The following is a 20,823-nucleotide window of genomic DNA, read 5'->3' as shown; positions in this document are numbered from 1 at the left end:
ACAGACTCCATCTTAGCTTCTTCATTTTCGTTATTTTCCCACCATTAAGTATGTAACTGTAGTATGCAGCTGGGGCAGGCTGACACTGGGCACCTCCAGGAATGCATTTGTTGATAAGAGGCTGAGCTAAGGGGTAGCAGCAGAGCCTGGGAATGCAGGTGCTGTCGAGCGCCCAGAGCCCCCATTATCTGTAAGTTCTATGTCTTTCATGACAAGTTTACCCCTCGCACCTGGCACTGTTTTATTTCTCATGTACTAGTTTATCTTTTAACTTTTTTGCTTACTCTGCTTTTGTGAAAAATTTGCTTCAGCTAAGTTCCCCCTCCCTTTTAAAACTGGGATATAAAAAACCACCCAACTTTTTCTTAGGGGCCGAGAGAATTTTGGGCGTTAGCCACCTCTTGGTCGCCGGCTTAATAAAGGACTCATAATTCAATCTCAGTGTGTGGCACAATCCTTGACTTGCTCGGGTACACCAGTGTGAGTTGTGTTTTTGTGTGTAGGGAAGAGATAAGAAGAGACATTTTTTCTCTTCCAAACCCAGGGGGCAGCAGTAATGTAATAAAAGCAAATAGCCTCCTCCTATCAAGAAAGGGCTTAACTCAGGAGAGGAACTAGAAGGGAAAATATATGCAGATCTTCCTCACTCACAATAAGTTTACATTGAGAAACTACACCAAAACCCACCTGTCAAGACACTCCCCTGTTCAGAGACCAGTTGGGAGAAAAAGCATTGGACACGGGATCAGAACATGCACTCTGCTACTTTCTAGTGGCGTGAGGCCTTGAAAATGTGACCTTTTATTTCTTCCTTACATTATCCTTCATTCTTATGATCTGAGGCTGCTTGCAATAAAAGTTGCTTAAAATTTCTGAGCCTCAGTTTCTTTATCCGCTTAGGTAAGGCTAATAAATGATATATCTGCCTTTCTTTGTGGTTCCACCTTAAGGAATGATGACAAGATATTTATCTGGGGTGAAAGTCCCTTGTTAATGATAAACCACTTCCCAAATATAAGGAGGTATAATTGTTCAATACTTTGCACAGAATCTTAGAACACTGTATTCTACCTGCTTCATAAAATTCAATTTCTCTACATCCACTTTCATAACGACATTAAAAATAAATGCTATTATATAATATGAAAATGCTTTAGAAATAGCAGCACTTGGCCAGGCGCAGTGGCTCACACCTGTAATCTCAGCATTTTGGGAGGCTGAGGTGGATGGACTTGAGGTCAGGTGTTCAAGACCAGCCTGGCCAACATGGTGAAACCCTGTCTCTACTAAAAATACGAAAATTAGCCAGGCATGGTGGAATGCGCTCTGTAATCCCAGCTACTTGGGAGACTCAGGCAGGAGAATCACTTGAACCTGGGAGGCAGCCATTGCAGTGAGCCAAAATCGCACCACTCAACTCGAGTCTGGATGACAGAGTGACACTATCTCAAAAAGTAATAGCAGCACCTCATACACCTTAGGAAAATCAGAAAACACAAAATGATAAAGAGGATGTGAGAAATTTGAATCTGTGGGCACTGCTGGCAGAAATGAAAAATGGCACAGCTTCTAGAAAAAACAGTATGATCGTTCCTCAAAAAATTAAACTTAGAATTACCATATGATTCAGCAATTCTACTTCTGATTATATACCCCCAAAAAATGAAAACAGTCTCTCAAAGTGGTGTCTGTACACCATGTTTATAGAAGCATTATTCAAACTGGAAGTGACCCAAATGTCCATCGACAGATGATTGGATAAATAAAATATGATTATATACATACAGTGAAATATTATTCATTCTGACATATGCTATAACATGGATAAACCCTGAGGACATCACGCTAAGTGAAATAAGCCAGTCAGAAAAGGATAAATAGCGTACAATTCCACTTATATGAGTTTCCTAGGGTTGTCAAATTCATACAAACAGAAAGCAGAATGTTAGTTGCCAGGGGCTGTGGAAAGCAGAGAATGGGAGTTATTGTGTTTTTTTAGAAATTTATAATTTTTTTTTAATGGCACTGAGGACCATAAATTAAATTGTACATAGTTTTGCATCAGTAATAAATTTTTGGTATTAATTGTCTTGTGATTATGTAAGAGAATGTCTTTGTTTTGAGGAGATACATGCTGATATATTCAGGTGTAAAATGTCATGATGTTTGCGTATATCAAATGCTTTAACCACCAAAATGTTCCATGTGTGTAAGTAGCTGTATGTAGATATGTAGAGAAAGAAAGAGCTAAAGCAATTGGGACAAAATGTTAACAGCTGGTAAATCTAAACAATTTTATGTTTGTTTCTTTTCCTTAAAAAAAAGCTTTATTAATTAGCCTTTAGAAAATGATATACTTTTGCTGTTGTTGTTGTTGTTGAGATGGAGTCTTGCTGTGTCACCCTGGCTGAGTGCAGTGGCACAATCTCAGCTCACTGCAACCTCCCTCTCCTGGGTTTAAGCGATTCTCCTGCCTCAGTCTTCCAAGTAGCTGAGATTACAGGTGCCCACCACCACACCCAGCTAATTTTTGTATTTTTAGTAGAGACAGGGGTTTCACCATGTTGGCCAGGCTGGTCTTGAACTCCTGACCTTGTGATCTGCCCACCTCGGTCTCCCAAAGTTCTGGGATTACAGGCGTAAGCCACTGCGCCCAGCCGATATATACGCTTTTTAAACATGGCGGGGGGCAGGGGGCAATAGTGCTAAGCATAAAAATTGAATTGCAAACATTGCATGTATACTATGATAATAATTATGTAAAATGATGTATGCATATGCATGAAGTTTGGAAGGGAAAATGAAGAGTTTTATGTGGCAAGGTAGTGTGATTATGGCAAAGTTTTTCTTTCCTTGTGATTTCTGCTGATTTGAAAGTTCACACAATTGGCCGGATGCAGTGGCTCACACCTATAATCCCAGAACTTTGAAAGGCTGAGGCAGATGGATCACCTTAGCTCAGGAGTTCAAGGCCAGCCTGACAAACGCGGTGAAATCCCATCTCTAATTTATACAAAAATTAGCTGGGTGTGATGGTTCACACCTGTAATCCCAGCTACTCGGGAGGCTGAGGCAGAATTGCTTGAACCCGGGAGGCAGAGGTTGCAGTGAGCTGAGATCGCACCACTGCACTCCAGCCTAGGTGACGGAGTGAGACTTCGTCAAAAAAAAAAAAAAAAAACATTCACACAATTGAAAAACAAATGGCCTTTACCTCTGGGTCCCATGGTGTTTTTCTGCATGTGCTTGCTGTTGCAGATGTCCTGGATGTTCTGGACCACGTCGGGGCTCAGCCCATGCTCCCTCATGATGGCCAGCACCTTTCTGTCCATCAGGTTATGGGACCGGAGACAGTTGGGAAAACGACAGTTCCCTCGCGTGAAGTGGTCACAGATGTGGAGTCTTGCACACGGTGGCTGCTGGCTACAAATCTGCTGTCGACCCTCTCCCTTATAGCTTTTGCATATCTACAGAAGGGAGAAACAATACCCAGAGTCAAAACACCTTCTTATATCTGCCGAACATTCGTGAAGGCAAGCTCACATGCATTAAAAACCTCTGAAGCAAGCAGGGATATACCAAAGGGGGAAAAACACATGCATATTCTGCAATCTTTGATGAGTCACATTCAATTGATGATTTACTTGGGGAAGAAGAGGCTTACAGACTAACTAAAAGACACTGATGAATTTAATAACCCTTAGAAGAATCAATGTAAGCTGGTTAGCTACAAACAGGACACAAAGTGAGCCCTATATCATGAAGGAACCCAGCACAGGAAGGGTCATCTTTGGTTATCAACTCACTTTGCAATGAAAAGGACACATGGGTCTTACCTGCAACTGTTTGGAAATCCAGAATTTAGTCTCTGCTGGGCAGAATGAAATTTATCAAAAGGTCGCCTAAAGAAGATAAGTTTTATATTTCCATCTAAATAGACACAGGTACATGACTAGCTCTGAAGAGACATAGTTCCTACTGGAAAGAGGGCAGAAAGAATACTGCAGCTGGGGCCAGGCCATATGATACAGAACTGGAGGATGTTGGTTTTAAAATCTGAGGTCCTAGAAGCAGCTTTGTGACCTCAAGGGATCCCTTGCCTACTCCCAGCCTCCATTTCCTTTGCTGTAACAGGAGGAAAAGATTTGTTCTGTCTACATGAACCAAGTTGTTAAGTAGACTAACAAAATTCATAAATGTGTTATGCAAAATATAAAGTGTGATGCAAGTGTTGGACCATGAAATGAGGAAATCAATATAATGAGTAAGAAACCTGAATTTCAGACAGTTTAATGATTAAAACATTTGTAAGTTGTTTCACTAGATTCTGAGTAAACCAGATCAGTATGATTCACTGTGATCTGTCTAGAGGACAAAGCCATGATTCAAACCCCACTAGCAATGATTTAGCCACATGGATAACCACTAAAATCTGATTCAAACAGATATACATGCTGGACACGGTGGATCATGCCTGTAACCCCAGCACTATGGGAGGCCAAGGCAGGCAGATCACGGGGTCAGGAGATCGAGACCATCCTGGCCAACATGGTGAAACCCCATCTCTGCTAAAATAAAAAAAGTTAGTCGGGCGTGGGGGTACGTGCCTATAATCCCAGCTACTTGGGAGGCTGAGGCAGGGGAATTGCTTTAACCTGGGAGGTGGAGGTTGCAGTGAGCCAAGATGACACCACTGCACTCCAGCCTGGCAACAAAGCAAGACTCCCATCTCAAAAAAAATAAAATAAAACAAATAGATATCTGCAACTGTTATCAAGTCTATTATCCAGATTCCGGACTCAAGACCAGCAATTCTCAAAGTGTGGCCCCCGGACCAGCACCATCAGCAGCACCGTAAACTTGTTAGAAATGCAGATCTTCAGGCACTTGCCTGTATCCAGAGTCATAACCATCAGAGATGGAGCCCAGCAGTCTGTGTTTAACAGACCTTCTGGGTGATTCTGATGTATGCTAAAGTTTGAGCTATAGCAAAAAAGCACCATTAGCAACTTCACAAATGATGTTTTGGTAACATTCCTACTCCCACGCTGATATTAAGCAAGAATGCTCCTGCCTTCATTAGGCCAGAACAAATGAAAGCATTTCTTTCTTTAATAAGCACATTTCAATTGTACAAGTTTGTATACCAGGCAGTCAGGTTTGCCTGATCTTTTTATGTTCTCACAGGTCAAAGCAAAATAAAAAAGTGTGAATATGTAAAGTCCTTTAGGGAAGGAAGTGTGGTTTCCCACCGTTTACCTCCAGTATTTTAACATAGTGCCTAACACTTGCAGGCGCTCTTAAATATTAGTTGAACGAATGCAAAACAACGAATGAAGTGACTGGAAAATTCCACTTTAGTCCCCATCTCACACCCCCCAAACCACAGAGCTGTTTCTCTACACTCCCTCTTGCACTTAACTCAACCCCTCTCTTCTTCCTCATCCCTCTGATAAAATCCAAATTGGCCAGGCATGGTGGCTCACGCCTGTAATCCCAGCACTTTGAGAGGCCAAGGCAGGAGGATCACCTGAGGTCAGGAGTTCGAGACCAGCCTAGCCAACATGGTGAAACCCTGTCTCTACTAAAAATACAAAAAATTATCCAGGTGTGGTGGCACATGCCTATAATCCAGCTACTTGGGAGGCTGAGGCAGGAGAATTGCTTGAACCCAGGAGGCGGAGGTTGCAGTGAGCCTAGATTACGCCTCTGAACTCTAGCTCGGGAGACAGAGTGAGACTCCATCACAAAAAAGAAAACAAAAAAATCCAAATCGCCCAAGTGAGACTCCATCACAAAAAAGAAAACAAAAAAATCCAAATCGCCCAAACAACAGCTGCAAATCTGCAGGGATAATTTCTCCCTCTTTAGAGAGCCATCCTGGACCAACTCTTCTTGAAATCAGCTGAACTCTGGCTGACTTCTGCTAAAGTCCTAAAAAATTCCATCCAACTCCCCCAAGTTAAAACACTCCTTTATAGCCTTCTCTTGCCCAGGATTCTCAAACAAAAACTTATGCCAACAATACCAACTCATCCTAACTCCAGAAACCAGCTCCTCAGACCTGTAGTTCAAGAAATAATGCAGCCCCCAAGTCTGGGATCTTAACTCTGACAAGTGGAAAATGGCAATTAAATTATTAGCTAAAAATAAGCTTCAGGCTAGCACCTCCCCACCCCACCTCACCCTGTAATTGTGGGTACTGAATTCTAACAATGGAAAGGGAAACTTGGATGACGCTGACCTCTTCTCTGTACTGTTTGATAAAAGCATGATAGGAGCATTTTCCTAGAAGGACCTTCACAGCACTGTGGTCAATGGGCTCTTCTGGTATCCCTCATGCAACAGCGCCTTCTCATAGGTTCCTATCTGCCAACCTCCTCCCTAGAGAAGGGAAATGATATGGTTTGGCTGCGTCCCCACCCAAATCTCATCTTGAATTGTTTTTCTCATAATCCCCACTTGTCGTGGGAGGTAATTGAATCATGGGAGCAGTTACCTCATGCTACTATTCTCTTGATAGTGAATGAGTTCTCCTGACAGCTGATGGTTTATAAAGGGCTTCCCCCTTCGCTTAGCACTCACTTCTCTCACTTGCTGCCATGTAAGATGTTTCTGTTTTGCCATCCATCATGATTGTAAGTTTCCTGAGGCCTCCCCAGCCATGCAGAACTGTGAGCCAACTAAACCTCTGTTCTTGATAAATTACCCTGTGTCAGGTATGTCTTCATACCAGCATGAAAAGGGACTAATACAGAAAGAGTCTGCTTATTCTCCAGGGACTCAACATAGATGTGTGGCCCAATGTTAAAAAGTACCTGTTGCTTTTGAAGAACCGAAGCAGGGATCAGACATGATGAATAAACGGCCTTTCTAAGCCTCCAGGTTAACACTACACTAAAAATAGGCCACAAAATGCTCTTCTCTCACGTGTCACTGCAAGACTTCATCTTGTCATTCTCTCAATGAAAGAAAAAGGATGGGATGTCTCTGATTGTTGGCAGGAGCTTTAATGGGGTTGACATTTTTCCCATGCTGTGTAAGGATTTTTCCCATGCTAGTAGGCATGGGGACTGGGCTAGCACCTAGGCCAAAGGTCACGGGTATCCCAAGACAAGACCTTTAAACCTTGGGCTCCTGGAAGTGAGACAGAGAGACACAGAGAAAAAGGGAGAGAGACAGAAAAACAAATCCAAGTATCTAGATAGAAGAATGCATGGGGCTGGGGAGGGAATGGGACATATTCCGTCCACCCAACACCCAACAAGTCTTTATAACGTGTCTTGCATTCATATCTCTCCTGAGCTCAGTGGCCAACTCAAAATCACTTCTCATATTATAGGTTTTTTAAGTTCTTAGGGAAACACACTGAGCTCAGAGTCAAAAAGTGTTTCAGCCTCCAGAAGTCCCCAACAGCTATCTCATTGTATACAAAAGTATATCTGAGCTGGGTGCTGTAGCTCACGCCTGTAATCCCTGTACTTTGAGAGGCTGAGGCAGGAGGATCGCTTGAGCTCAGGAGTTCAAGACCACCCTGGGAAACATAGTGAGACCCTGTCCCTACTAAAATTAAAAAAAAAAAAAAATAGCCAGCAATGGTGGTGCATGCCTTTAGTTCCAGATACTTGGGGGCCTTCGGCAGAAGGATAACTTGAGACCAGGAGGTCAAGGCTGCAGTGAGCCCTGACTGTGCCACCACACTCCAGCCAAGGTGACAGAGCAAGACCCTGTCTCAAAAAAAAAAAAAAAAGTGCATCTGATTTTCAACCTTGTTTACATTTTCCCCATCCTTTCTACTCACCCATCTGGGTCTTCCATTATGTTTTATGCCTCTCTTTAACTGTAAAGCTAACTTCTCTATTTATGGATTTTACCAGGCCAGATACCAGGCTTTAAACAGTATCCTCTGATCCTTAAGTCTATATTCCTGAGTGGATGAAACTATTAATTATCTACCATTGTCTCCATCTTTCTTCTAGTAATAGAAGCTCCCAAGTTTTAGGTAGATACATGGTTACCCAGACAGAAACTACATTTCCCAGACTCCCTTTCAGCTAAGTACGACATGTAATAATCTCTAGCCAAAGCAACTGAACAGATGTGCCATATACAAATGTCCATGTCACATCTTTTAAGAAAAGAAACTGCTTGCCTTCCATTTACCTCCTTTCTACACTCCCACTGGCTAGAAAATGGTGATGAGTACAGATTCATTGATGGAAGCCACATTTTGAAGATAACAGAGCTGACCTACTGGCCTGAGTCCCTTGATGACATCATTGAGTCTAGCTGCCTGACAACTCAGGCTACCCTCCTATCCATACCTAGGAAAAACCAAGAGTTGGAAACCATTTCCATAAAGGATCAGATAGGAAATATTTCAGGCTTTGCAGGCCATTCTGTTTCTACTGCAACTACTCAGCTCATCCTTGCAAGGTGAAGGCAGTCATAAACAAATAGGCATGGTTGTGTTCCAGTAAAACTTTGTTTAGAAAAATGGGCCGGGCACAGTGGCCCACACCTGTAATCCTGTAATCCCAACACTTTGGGAGGCTGAGGTGGGCAGATCACTTGAGGTTGGGAGTTCGAGACCAGCTTGGCCAATGTGGTGAAACCCCATCTGTACTAAAATGTAAAAATTAGCCAGGCATGGTAACGGGTACCTGTAATCCCTGCTACTTGGGAGGCTGAGGCAAGCAATCTCTTAAACCCAGGAGGTGGAGGTTGCAGTGAGTTGAGATTGCACCACTGCACTCCAGCCTGGGTGACAGAGAAAGACTCCATCTAAAAAAAACCAGGTGGCAGGCCAGATTTGGCATCTGGGCTGTACCTTGCTGACCCCTGACCTAGATTATCAAGTGATAGTCAAATAAAATTACACTTTATTTGAATCACTGTATTTTGAGGGGGTCTCTGTTACAACAGCTTAGCCCATACGCTCATCTTCCCTGCCATCTTCCAAACCTCACTCCAAAGCCCATCTCCTCCAAGAAGCCACCTTGATTTAAAGCATCAAGTAGTCTGACTACTATCAGATCTTCAGCTCATAATTACTCACACAGGGTTCCCTTGCAGCCTGGTAGAAGAGGTATTCCAGACTCAAATTCTTACAAAACCTCAAATAGGAAATTTCTGGGATCTCTTACGTCACTCAGCAACGGTCTCAACTGCCACCTGCAGAGTCCTGGTGCTAATTTTGAATTTTCTCTGCTGTATCTGTATCACAGATGTCTCCAAAATATCTGTGATACAATACTGACAGTAATATTCTCCCTCCTTAAGCTGAAGAATCACAACTTACCTCAGGCATAAAAAAAGGATCACTTTGGACAAGGAGCACTTTTAATTCCTCTTGGTTAAGTCCAGAAAGTTCATGCATTTTCAGGACTCTGAAGTTATCGTCTGAGAGGACCTCATGAGAATATTTGCATAAATTCCTGAAAGAAAACACGACAATCGTCAATATTTCTACTCCACAGATGTAAAGAAACAGAAATCAGCCATAAAACTTTCAGTTAGCAAAGACCCATGCCCGTATCCTTTGATAACAGACACAGGTCGGTTCTGCTTAAAGAATACACTTTGGCCGGGCGTGGTGGCTCACGCCTGTAATCCCACCACTTCAGGAGTCCTAGGTGGGCGGATCACAAGATCAAGAGATGGAGACCAGCCTAGCCAACATGGTGAAAGCCCATCTCTACTAAAAATAAAAAATTAGCTGGGCATGGCGGCAAGCACCTGTAATCCCAGCTATTCGGGAGGCTGAGCCAGGAGAATTGCTTGAACCCAGGAGGCAGAGGTGGCAGTGAGCCAAGATCACACCACTGCACTCCAGCCTGGTGGCAGAGCAAGACTCCGTCTCAAAAAAAAAAAAAAAAAAGAATACTTTTTTTAAACTTTATTATTATTTTTGAGACCAAGTGTTTCTCTTGTTGCCCAGGCTAGAGTACAATGGCGCTATCTTGGCTCACTGCAACCTCCACCTCCTGGGTTCAAGCAATTCTCCTGACTCAGCCTCCCGAGTAGCTGGGACTACAGGCACACGCCACAACGCCTGGCTAATTTCTTGTATTTTTAGTAGAGATGGGGTTTCACCATGTTGACCAGGCTGGTCTTGAACTCTTTGACCTCAGGTGATCCACCCGCCACAGCCTCCCAAAGTGCTGGAATTATAGGTATGAGCCACTGCACCTGGCCAAATACACTTTAGTAAAATAAATTCATGAATCAAATAGACGAGAATATGGTGTTATCTTCTTCAAATATATACATATATCTGAGTCTAAATTATTGCAATACTTCTTTAAACAGCATCTCCCCTAGTATACATTAAGTTATAATTTGTGTATCGCTCAGAAACTTCAGAAGAGGAAAAGACTGGCAAAGAAACTAAATCTATTAAAAATGGTTACCTATCAAGAAACTTACAACAACTTATGAAGACACATCCAGGACTGCAGTAAAATCAACAGGACAAAAGAATTCCATTTTCCTAACATTTTCATTACACAACACTGCTCACTGCTGTATTTCTTTATGTCTGTATACCAAAGCACATACTTACTTGAGACTACAAAGGAATGCAACAAGCTCTTGATTGTATGTTTCAAACAACTCTACCGAAACAAAGATGTAAAATCCCCCTCACTTTGAGACATTAATGATTTAGCTAAACAATGTCCGATAGAACTTTCTACGATAATGGAATTGTCGTATAATATAAACTTTCCAATATGGAAGCCATATATGGAAGCATGACAGATCACTTGATTTAATCACATGAAAGTCTGAGAAGCACTGATTGAGATCGCTGAGGAACACTGGGAGCACTTTTGCTCTTATTAGACAAACATAATTTGCCTATTATCAATGTCCACATAACAAACTCATTCCACTTTTGTTTCTTTTTGTGGAGACAAGATCGCAGTCTCTCCCCCAGGTTGGAGAGCAGTGGTATGATCAGGTTCATTGCAGCTTTGACCTTCTCAGGCTCAGGTGATCTTCCCACCTCAGCCTCCCAAGCAGCTGGGGCTACAGCATGCACCAGCACACCCAGCTAATTTTTAAATTTTTTGTAGAGGCAGGGTTTTGCCATGTTGCCCAGTCTGGTCTCAAACTCCTAGGTTCAAGTGATCCACCCACCTTGGCCTCCCAAAGTGCTGGGACTACAGGCGTGCCAAGCCTCATTCCACTTTTTAATTTAAACATTCTACGTGTGACAGTGTCAAAGTCCTTAGGTTTATGGCCTTAGTAGTTACTAATATGACCACATATTAATATTTTCTAGTTTTTATCACAATTATCAAGTTGTTAGGTAGTTCGGTAATCCCCAGATTTTCACCAGTATAATGTGGCTACAATTATTTTCATACAAATAACCTTTCTTCTTCTACATTACTTTCCTGAGTGTTATTCCTTTGGGCATATTGCCTTAAAGAAGACTATAATTTTCTTAGTAGCTTGTGTTTCATTTTGATACACTGTTGTCCAGAAAACACAACAGCAATCTAGGAGCGTGTCTATTTCCCTCACATTACCATGGAATTTTGTCACTATGCTACTTCAATAGATAGGAAATACAAGTATTTCGTATGAAAGACTTTTTTTTTTTTTTGAGATGGAGTTTTGCTCTTGTTGCCCACACTGCAGTCCAATGGCGTGATCTCAGCTCACTGCAACCTCCGCCTCCCAGGTTCAAGCAATTCTCCTGCCTCAGTCTCCCAAGTAGCTAGGATTACAGGTATGCGCCAACATACCCGGCTAATTTTGTATTTTTAGTAGAGATGGGGTTTCACCATGTTGGTCAGCCTGGTCTTGAACTCCCAACTTCTAGTAATCCACCACCTTGGACTCCCAAAGTGCTGGGATTACAGGTGTGAGCCACCACACCTGGCCTGGAAGACTTATACTTTTATTAATTCACACTTTCATTATTAGCAAGACCAAAATATTCCCAAATGTTGGCTTCATGCTTGTGTTTCCTCTTATACTATTTGTTCATATCCTTTAACTGTTTAGCAGAGAAGTATTGACCTATAGATTTGTAATTCTTCTTTATATTTTTAATATTAATTTTTACCAGCTTTATTTCAAATAGTTTTGCATTCTTTCCTTTTTATCGTGAATTGATTGTTACTGTTTCCAATTTGCCATTTATTATTTACCCTATTGCTTTATTTTATTTATTTATTTTTTCGAGACTGAGTCTCACTCCATCTCCCAGGGGATGTCACCTAGGGGAGTGCAGTGGCACCATCTCCTCTCACCGCAACCTCCACCTCCCAGGTTCAAGCGATTATTGTGTCTCAGCCTCCCTAATAGCTGGGATTACAGCTGCCCACCACCATGCCCAGCTAATTGTTGTATTTTTGTAGAGAGGAGGTTTCACCATGTTGGCCAGGCTGACCTCAAACTCCTGACCTCAAGTGATCCACTCACTTCAGCCTCCCCAAGTGTTGAGATTACAGGCATGAGCCACAGCGCCTGGCCCTAGCCTATGCTTTCATAGTTGCAAAATTAATTTACCCACCATAGTTGGCTAACTATTTTATATATACTAATTAGTTTAACTTTTAAAAGAGGTATTTTCAATATTAATTCTTTAAAACATCTGGAGATTATTATAATAAATGACATCAGAGGACATAAGTATTTTTATATCAACTTTTCTCAATTGCATCTATTAAATATGATTCCTTTCTTATTTTTTTGTTATCCTAGACTATTTTTTTTATTAACATTTTATCAAGTTTAGAACCACTGGGGCTGTGCACCGTGGCTCATGTGTGTAATCCCAGCACTTTGAGAGGCCAAGGCAGGAAGATCACTTAAGGTCAGGAGTTTGAGACCAGCCAGACCAAAATAGTAAGAACCATGCCTCTACAAAAATTTTTAAAAATTAGCATGGCATGATGGTGCATACCTGTAGTCCTCGCGACTTAGGAGACTGAGGTGGGAGGGTCCCGTGAGACTGGAATTTTGAGGCTGCAGTGAGCTTATGACTGTGCCACTGGAACTCCAGCCTTGGTGACAAAACAAAACTCAGTCTCTAAGAAATAAATAAATTTATTTATTAAAAAATTAAAACATTAAAAAAGAACAATTGTAATTGCTGTTGTGTTTTTAATCAATCTACTGTTGTGCTTTGAATCCAATTCATACAATTTATCATATAATATCATATCAATATCTCTTTTATTTTGTTTGAGACAGGGTCTCACTCTGTTGCTCAGGCTGAAGTGCAGTGGCTCAATCTCAGCTCACTGCAACCTCTGCTTCCTGGGCTCAAGCAATTCTCATGTCTCAGCCTCCCGAGTAACTGGGATTATAGGCATGTGCCACCACGCCTGGCTTATTTTTGTATTTTTAGTAGAGAGGGGGTTTCACCATGTGGGCCAGACTGGTCTCAAACTCCTGACCTCAGGTGATCCATCTGCCTCAGCCTCCTAAAGTGCTGGGATTACAGGCATGAGCCGCCAAGCCTGGCTCTTTGTTAACATTTTAAATATACTTTACATATTAACAGAGTAATTTTTCATATCATTGGCTTACATCTTTTCAAAAAACTCTTTAGTGTTCTTAACTATTCTTTTCTTTGATCCTCCCTCCTCGGCCTCCCAAAGCACTGGGATTACAGATGTGAGCCACTGCACCCAGCCTATTATTTTCATTATAAAAATTTTATTAGGGAATATATTATGTCAATTTTCATAAAACAGTATATTTGAAATTTAATTTCTATTAACTCTATAAATTAGATTGGATATTAAGTATATGATGTTAACTTCATTAAATCTTCTGATTCTGGAACAGAAAATATTTCTCCATTTATTCGAGTTTTATTTCTTTATCTCTCCATTTATTCTGTTTTTTCCTATTATGAATTTAAATTTTTCTTTTAATAGCTCTCTTTCATTTCCCAAATATTGATTATCTGTTGCACTATTATTTTTTAATTGTCACTGGTAAATAGAAATGCAAAATGATCTTATCAAAATTGATGATTTTTTGAAAATGTAAACATCAATGTCACAGTTATGCTCTAAGAATTAATCTTTAAAAGTCACTTATTCAATGCTATTACCTGTGTGTAAATCGTGTCTGAAATCTCTAGATTGCCTTCAGATCTTGCAGCGTAACTTCATATGAAAAACATCAGAGAATCAAGGACCCTGTCAGCCAGGAGCCAAGCCCTTGAAACCTGGCCAGCCCTCCACGTCCTTTGCCTCCTGGAGAAGTCAAGGGCTCTAGTGGCAGCCTCTATCCTTGCCATTCTCCCAGGCGGGCCCCCTCCTTGCTTTCTCCACCCCATGACCCTGGCTTCCTGGCACTCTTTGATAAGGCCGACCTCAGCCTTTCGGTCCTACACAGCTGTTTCAGATAACCAGTCCCTGCCATCCCCCATCCAGAACCTTCAGCAGCGGGGCTAACACTTCACCTTATCACTCCCAGAGGAAGGACTCCTACACCAGGAAAGGCCTTTGAAAAATAATCCCCTCCAGCCTCCAGCTCAAGGCAGAAATCCTCTCTATGGTGGCTCGACCAGATGAGTGTGAGCCTAGTTATCTCACAAGGATCTTACCTCATTGTTCTGATGGCGATTAGCCATCACCATTAATGTTTTCTTTTTTTTTCTGGGACAGGGTCTCACGCTGTTGTCCAGGCTGGAGCACAGTGGCGCAATCACAGCTTACCACAGCCTCGAACTCCTGGGCTCCAGTGATCCTCCCACATAGGCCTAGGTGCTGGGATAACAGACGTGAGCCACCGTGCCACCCTAATGTTCTTCCTGATATTCAGCTGAAAATGACCTCACTGAAACTTCCTACCATTAGACAGGTTCTGCCCTCTGGCTCTGAGATATTTAGCAACTTGTTAGTCAGAAGAAATTAAGAATCTTTGCTTCCCCTTTAGCTCCAGCCCAGACGTCCTGAACTTAGAGCCAAGCCTACAGCACCTCTGCAGGTCACTGCAAGATGCAGAATTGTTCCTTCCTGTCCTGTCCCAGCTGAGGAGTGTGGCACTTCCAGGGTCCCTAAAGTCAACACTTCCTCTATATAGCTAAAGGAAGCCAGGTGGCCTGATGAGGAGCCCTCTGCCCGGGACCCTGAGTATTCAGGCTTTTCCAAAGCTACCCAAGGTGCTCATGTCTGAAAGAAAAGTCAGACCTAGCCCTGGAAAGGCAAACCAGGCTGGGGTCCCTGACTCTGCCCACCTAGGGGCCTGGTTTTCCTTCTCATTTTTCATCTCCATCCTGAGGCAAACCTCTTACTCCTCTAGATTCTAGATTCTCACCCTGAACCCAGTCTCAACCTGCAAAATCTCTGCCTAGTGTTGGTCTGACCTGCAGCCCCTTCCCTGGCAATCTTTGCTTGATTTTCCCACATTCCCTAGACTTCTCCCCAGCGGCTTCTTAGGGACTTTATCTTTGCCCTAATTTCAGGACATTCATCAGCCACGAAGGTCAGTTGACACTTATCTTCTATTTGGGTTAACTACAGAAATTAACATTTATTACACATTTACTAAGTGACAGGAAGCTTACGTCTGTTATTTAATTTAGTAGTCACAATAAGCCTACTCTGGGAAACTGAGGCCTGATAAAATGCGAAATCAAAGGTGACTGAGATAAGGGGAAGACCCAGTCACGAACACGCATCCCAAAACACAAGCAAACACCTAAGCTGGAAAAATGAACAAAACAGATCTGAAACTTTTTCAAACCAAAAAAATTAAAATCGGCATCCTGAATTATTTAAGCCACTGTCCCCCCAGGGCTGTTTCAGCAGGGTGCAAGCAGAGATCACGGACATACATCACATAAAGGGCACAGTAGGAACACAGTATGTGATAGGCACTATTTGTGGTGATTCGTGTTGTGCAGACAAGCTCAGCAGCATGGGCCACGATTAGAGCTTCAAGGGGGTCATGTGTAGGTCTCAGGTGGCGGAACCTTCCTTCCTACTTTCTTCCAATCATTCTATCCCACCTTCAGGTGCCTAATATTGGCTAGTGGGCTTCAGTCAGGAAAAGGCGTGAAAGGCTCCCACAGCCTCTTGGGGTTTGCTAAGCTAGCAATCCTGAAAGTTTGTTTGGTCCCTGGGCCAGTATCATCAGCATCACTTGGGAGGCTGTCAGAAATGCAGATTTTCAGGCCCCATCCCAGACGTATAGGGTGATTCTCAAGCTTTTAGCATGCTACAGCATCACCTAGACAGAGGGTCCGTTAGATTCCTGCCCCTTCACCCTACAGTCTCTAAATCAGTAAATCTAGGGGAGGAGGCCAAAGAATTTGCATGTGTCACAATCTGGTTTTAGGAACATATTTGGAGTATGGCAGCTCAGGGCCACCTTCCCAGAAAGGACAACAGGTCCTACAGAAGGTTGGTTAAAAGCTGTGGGAACTCCCCTCTCGCCAGTACAAAAAGAGCTCTCCTACAAACTATTATGAATTTCCTAGGACAAAACAAGCGTTTGCAGATTGCTACCCACACTTAGAGCAGATAAACCTCAAACAGGAAGAGTTATGGTAAGAGGTGATACCTTTTTTAAAAAAAGAGCAAAGACATCCTTGAAAGAAGCGGAATTGTGTCTCTTTAAGGAACTCAGGCCAAAAGCCTAAAAACAGATGACCTTTCTACTTTTCTCCTCCAGCTACAGAGCAAAATGTTATCTTAGCCCAGGCAGTAAGTGCTCTCCCCTACCGCGGTGCGGTCTAAACAATCAGCCTGCACAGTGATTCTCATTCCTGGTTACACATAATCATCAGCTGCGAGGTGTCAAAACTACCCAAACCTGGGCCACACCCTTGGAGGCTGGCTTCATTTGACTGGGGTGGGAGCCCAGGTGATTCCAATTTACCGCTGGTTCTGGGTCAGATTCTTTAAGTGTTCACCTCTGATACCTTGCACTTCACAAATCCGTAAACACAGGGTTAGTTCTGAACTCAACAGTCAAACCAAAAAGAGATAGTAACTCGAGTTTTTTTTTTCTGACAGTAATTTACATAGAAGTTCTCCTTCCCTTCTCCCCTCCGTCCCCTCTGCTCCCCAAAACCTAATAGGGTTGACAAAAAAAAAAAAAAGACCGTTGATTTGTATAGAAAACAGGAAACCACTCACCATGATACAAGCCAGGTAAAAAAGGAAACAGGATGTGTGACAGATAAAATCTAGAAAACATTGGGCTAAAGAATAAAATGTCATCAAAACCAACCCTAATTAAATATTATTTTAAAGCCATGAGACTCCTATTCCCCATGTTTGTACTTCCGACGTTCAAGATTGAATTGCCATGTTATTAGATGGTAGGGATGGTTCACTGCCTCTAGAGCCCCTAGTAAGATGAAGGAGAAACAGAATAGACCAGGGGAGATCACATGAGCAGGGTAACAAAGGATGTGGGGAGAGATGGAGGGTGGAGCCCAGAAAATGAGCTTGCTTTAACCACAACTCCATTACCCAGAACACACCAGGCACGAAGAGAGCCCCAGCTCACTGCCACAAGTGATGATCCAGGCTGCAGCCACAGCAAGCCCCAGCCTGCTCCAAGGGAGAGGAAATCCCCAAGGACCTTACAAGACTGGGCAGCAGAGGAGGCCGGGCCTGCTGAGGATGGGGGAGGCCAGAGGCCAAGAATCTGCACATATCCTAAGGCTGGACCAAGAGTGGGACAAACAGCGTGGGTGCCGCCAAAAAATCATCTTTCTGTTATTGTGGACAGTTTCCCCAGTCGAATTATTTCTCTGGTCTCCTAAGTTCATGGTTCACAAGCTTAGTTGCCCATTAAAAACCATCTAGTCAGAAGGGCACGGTGGTTCACCCCTGTAATCCCAGCACTTTGGAAGGCCCAGGCAGGCAGATCACAATGTCAGGAGATCGAGACCAGCCTGGCTGACATGGTGAAACCCCGTCTCTACTAAAAAATACAAAAAAAATTAGCCAGGCATGGTGGCAGGTGCCTGCAATCCCAGCTACTCAGGAGGCTGAGGCAGGGGAATCGCTTGAACCTGGGAGGCGGAGGTTGCAATGAGCTGAGATCACGCTACTGCACTCCAGCGTAGGAGTCGGGCATCAGCATTTTTTAAAGATTCCCTAAGTAAGCCCAACATGCAGCAAAGTTTGAGAAATAATGCCCTAGGTTCACATCAGGACTGACAAAAAAGAGAGTAGAGGGCTGGAGATGGTGGTGTTACTGCCAAAATCTTGATGATTAGAGAAAGTAATTCACACAAGCCTCCTCTCCTCTCACAGGCTGGCTTCTTCCCCAGCCACAATACTTCCCAACATAAGCCCCTCTGAAAGTTGACAAATATTAACCAAAGAGATTAATTAACTGGTTAACCATATTTCAGGATCCCACGAGTGACAGAGGAAGGGGCAGAAGCCTCTAGAATAGCCTACCGTTTGTGACACAAAGTATGTGCTCAATAAATATTTGTTGACCTGGTGCCTCGGATGCCAAAAGTTTCCTATGTCTTTTGATCTATCACACAAAAGTAACAGAAGCCCTAATCTGTGAGAAAGCATCACTTAAAGAAAAATTTTTCGTTCATTCTACAGTAAAAAATTCATTTCTTTTACTCACTTCCTCAAACTCAAAAGCCACATAAAACTTTGCATTTGCAGTCTTTCAGGAAGTGCACCCCCAGGGAATCATATGTTTCTGCAAGTGTGGTTTGACCTCTGCAAACGGATTCTTTAGGTTGATATTTAAAATGCAGATTCTGGGGCCTGATGGCTTATGTCTGTAATCCCAGCAGTTTGGGAGGCAGAGGCGGCTAGATAGCTTGAGCTCAGGAGTTTGAGACCGCCTTGGGCAACATGGAGAAACCTGTCTATATTAAAAATACAAAAAATTAGCCAGGCATGGTGGCAGAGGCCCGTAATGCCAGCTACTTGGGAGGCTGAGGTGGGAAGATTGCTTGAACCCAAAAGGCAGAGGTTACAGTGAACTGAGATCGTGCCACTGCACTCTAGCCTGTGCGAGAGAGGGAGACACTGTCAAAAAAAAAAAAAAAAAGGAAATAAAAATTAAAAGCTAAATAAATGGTCTGGGTGTGGTGGCTCACTTCTGTAATCCCAGCACTGTGGGAGGCTGAGACAAGTGGATCACTTGAGGTCAGGAGTTCAAGACCAGCCTAGCCAACATGGTGAAACCCCGTCTCTACTAAAAATATAAAAATTAGCTGGGTGTGGTGGCACATGCCTGTAATCCTGCTTACTTGGGAGGCTGAGGCAGAAGAATCACTTCAACCCTGGGGGCAGAAGTTGCTGTGAGCCGAGATCACGCCACTGCACTCCATCCTGGTGACAGCGAGACCCCGTCTCAAAAAATAAAATAAAATTAATAAATGAATAAAAACTCAAGATTCTCAGGCCCAAACCCACGTCTTCGGAACAGAATTTCCAATACGTGACTTAGGAACCTGCATTTTAGCAGGCTCTCCCATGTGGGGAAAATGCACGTCAAAGTCTGAGAAGCACTGCTCCAAAGCCAGGTGACTACATCCCAGAAGCTACTCAAAACAGTCCATCGGGGGTGGGAAAAAAGTTTAGAATGCCTTCTCTTTTTTTAATCCAAAAAAATCTTTTCAGCCCAGAAAAGTATTGCCTGGGCTGAAAGGGCTGGAGGAGTGGGGGGATTCCCCGGTCAACTGAGAAGGGGCACAAGAGAACCTTTAGGGCTGATGAAAATGCTCTGTAGTTGGATTGTGGCGATGGTTACACAGGTGCATCCATTTATCAAAACTCTTGAAACCATACACTTTGCCTTTTTTTTTTTTAAGATGGAGTCTCACTCTGTCACCCAGGTTGGAGTGCAATGGCGCAATCTTGACTCACTGCAACCTCCATATCCTAGGTTCAAGAGATTCTCTCCTGCCTCAGCCTCCTGAGTACCTGGGATTACAGCGCATGCCACCGTGCCTAGCTAAATTTTGTTTGTTTGTTTTTTAATAGAGACAGAGTTTCACCATGTTGGCCAAGCTGGTCTCGAGCTCCTGACCTCAAGTAATCCGCCTGCCTTGGCCTCCCAAAGTGCTGGGATTACAGGCGTGGGCCACTGCACCCAATTCCACATATTTCAAATGGGTACATTTGATTTTTGAAAATCAACTTCCATAAAGTTGATTTTTAAAAATTAAAAAAGGTAAAACAGTAAACAGTATACAAATTAAGAATTTTACATCATAGAACGTTTAAAATAAATGTACACGCATTGGGAGTACATGCTCAAAACATTCTTTGCTGAGAGGCATGCAGGATCTAAATGTGAGGAAACAGTTTCCCTAGATAACCTCTCTCAGCCCAACTTTCTAAATCGGTCTAAAACATAGTAAAATCTCTTCTCAGTGCCAGGCACAGTGGTACACATGTGTAATCCCAGCTATTCAGGAGGCTGGGGCAGGAGGGTGGCTTGAGCTCAGGAATTTGAGATCAGCCTGGGCAAAATATTGAGACTTGTGTCTCTATTTTAATAAATAAATAAGCAAACAAATAAAAATTATAAATAAAAAATAGGCCGGGCGCGGTGGCTCAAGCCTGTAATCCCAGCACTTTGGGAGGCCGAGGCGGGTGGATCACGAGGTCAAGAGATCGAGGCCATCCTGGTCAACATGGTGAAACCCCGTCTCTACTAAAAATACAAAAAACATTAGCTGGGCATGGTGGCGCGTGCCTGTAATCCCAGCTACTCAGGAGGCTGAGGCAGGAGAATTGCCTGAACCCAGGAGGTGGAGGTTGCGGTGAGCCAAGATCGCGCCATTGCACTCCAGCCTGGGTAACAAGAGTGAAACTCCGTCTCAAAAAAAAATTAAAAAAAATT

At 43.0% G+C, this 20,823-nt stretch overlaps 1 protein-coding gene across 1 annotated transcript in view; it reads right to left on the bottom strand.

Moving 5' to 3' along the window:
- The window catches only part of ZC3HAV1 (zinc finger CCCH-type containing, antiviral 1), a 51,250-nt gene that overhangs the window by 19,581 nt on the left and 10,846 nt on the right, over positions 1 to 20,823 (bottom strand). The window contains exons 2-3 of the mRNA XM_032275855.1: positions 9,302 to 9,437; positions 3,215 to 3,467 (exon numbers count right to left, since the gene is read on the bottom strand). Coding sequence (XP_032131746.1) covers positions 3,215 to 3,467; positions 9,302 to 9,437 — 389 coding nt within the window. The remainder of the gene's footprint in view (positions 1 to 3,214; positions 3,468 to 9,301; positions 9,438 to 20,823) is intronic.

This window comes from Sapajus apella, unplaced genomic scaffold (assembly GCF_009761245.1).
Source record: "Sapajus apella isolate SASKATOON/1434 unplaced genomic scaffold, GSC_monkey_1.0 scaffold7, whole genome shotgun sequence".
NCBI classification, from domain to species: Eukaryota; Metazoa; Chordata; class Mammalia; order Primates; family Cebidae; genus Sapajus; species Sapajus apella.
Note: the sequence above shows the minus strand (reverse complement) of the source record. Positions and strands in the feature narration are given on the sequence as shown.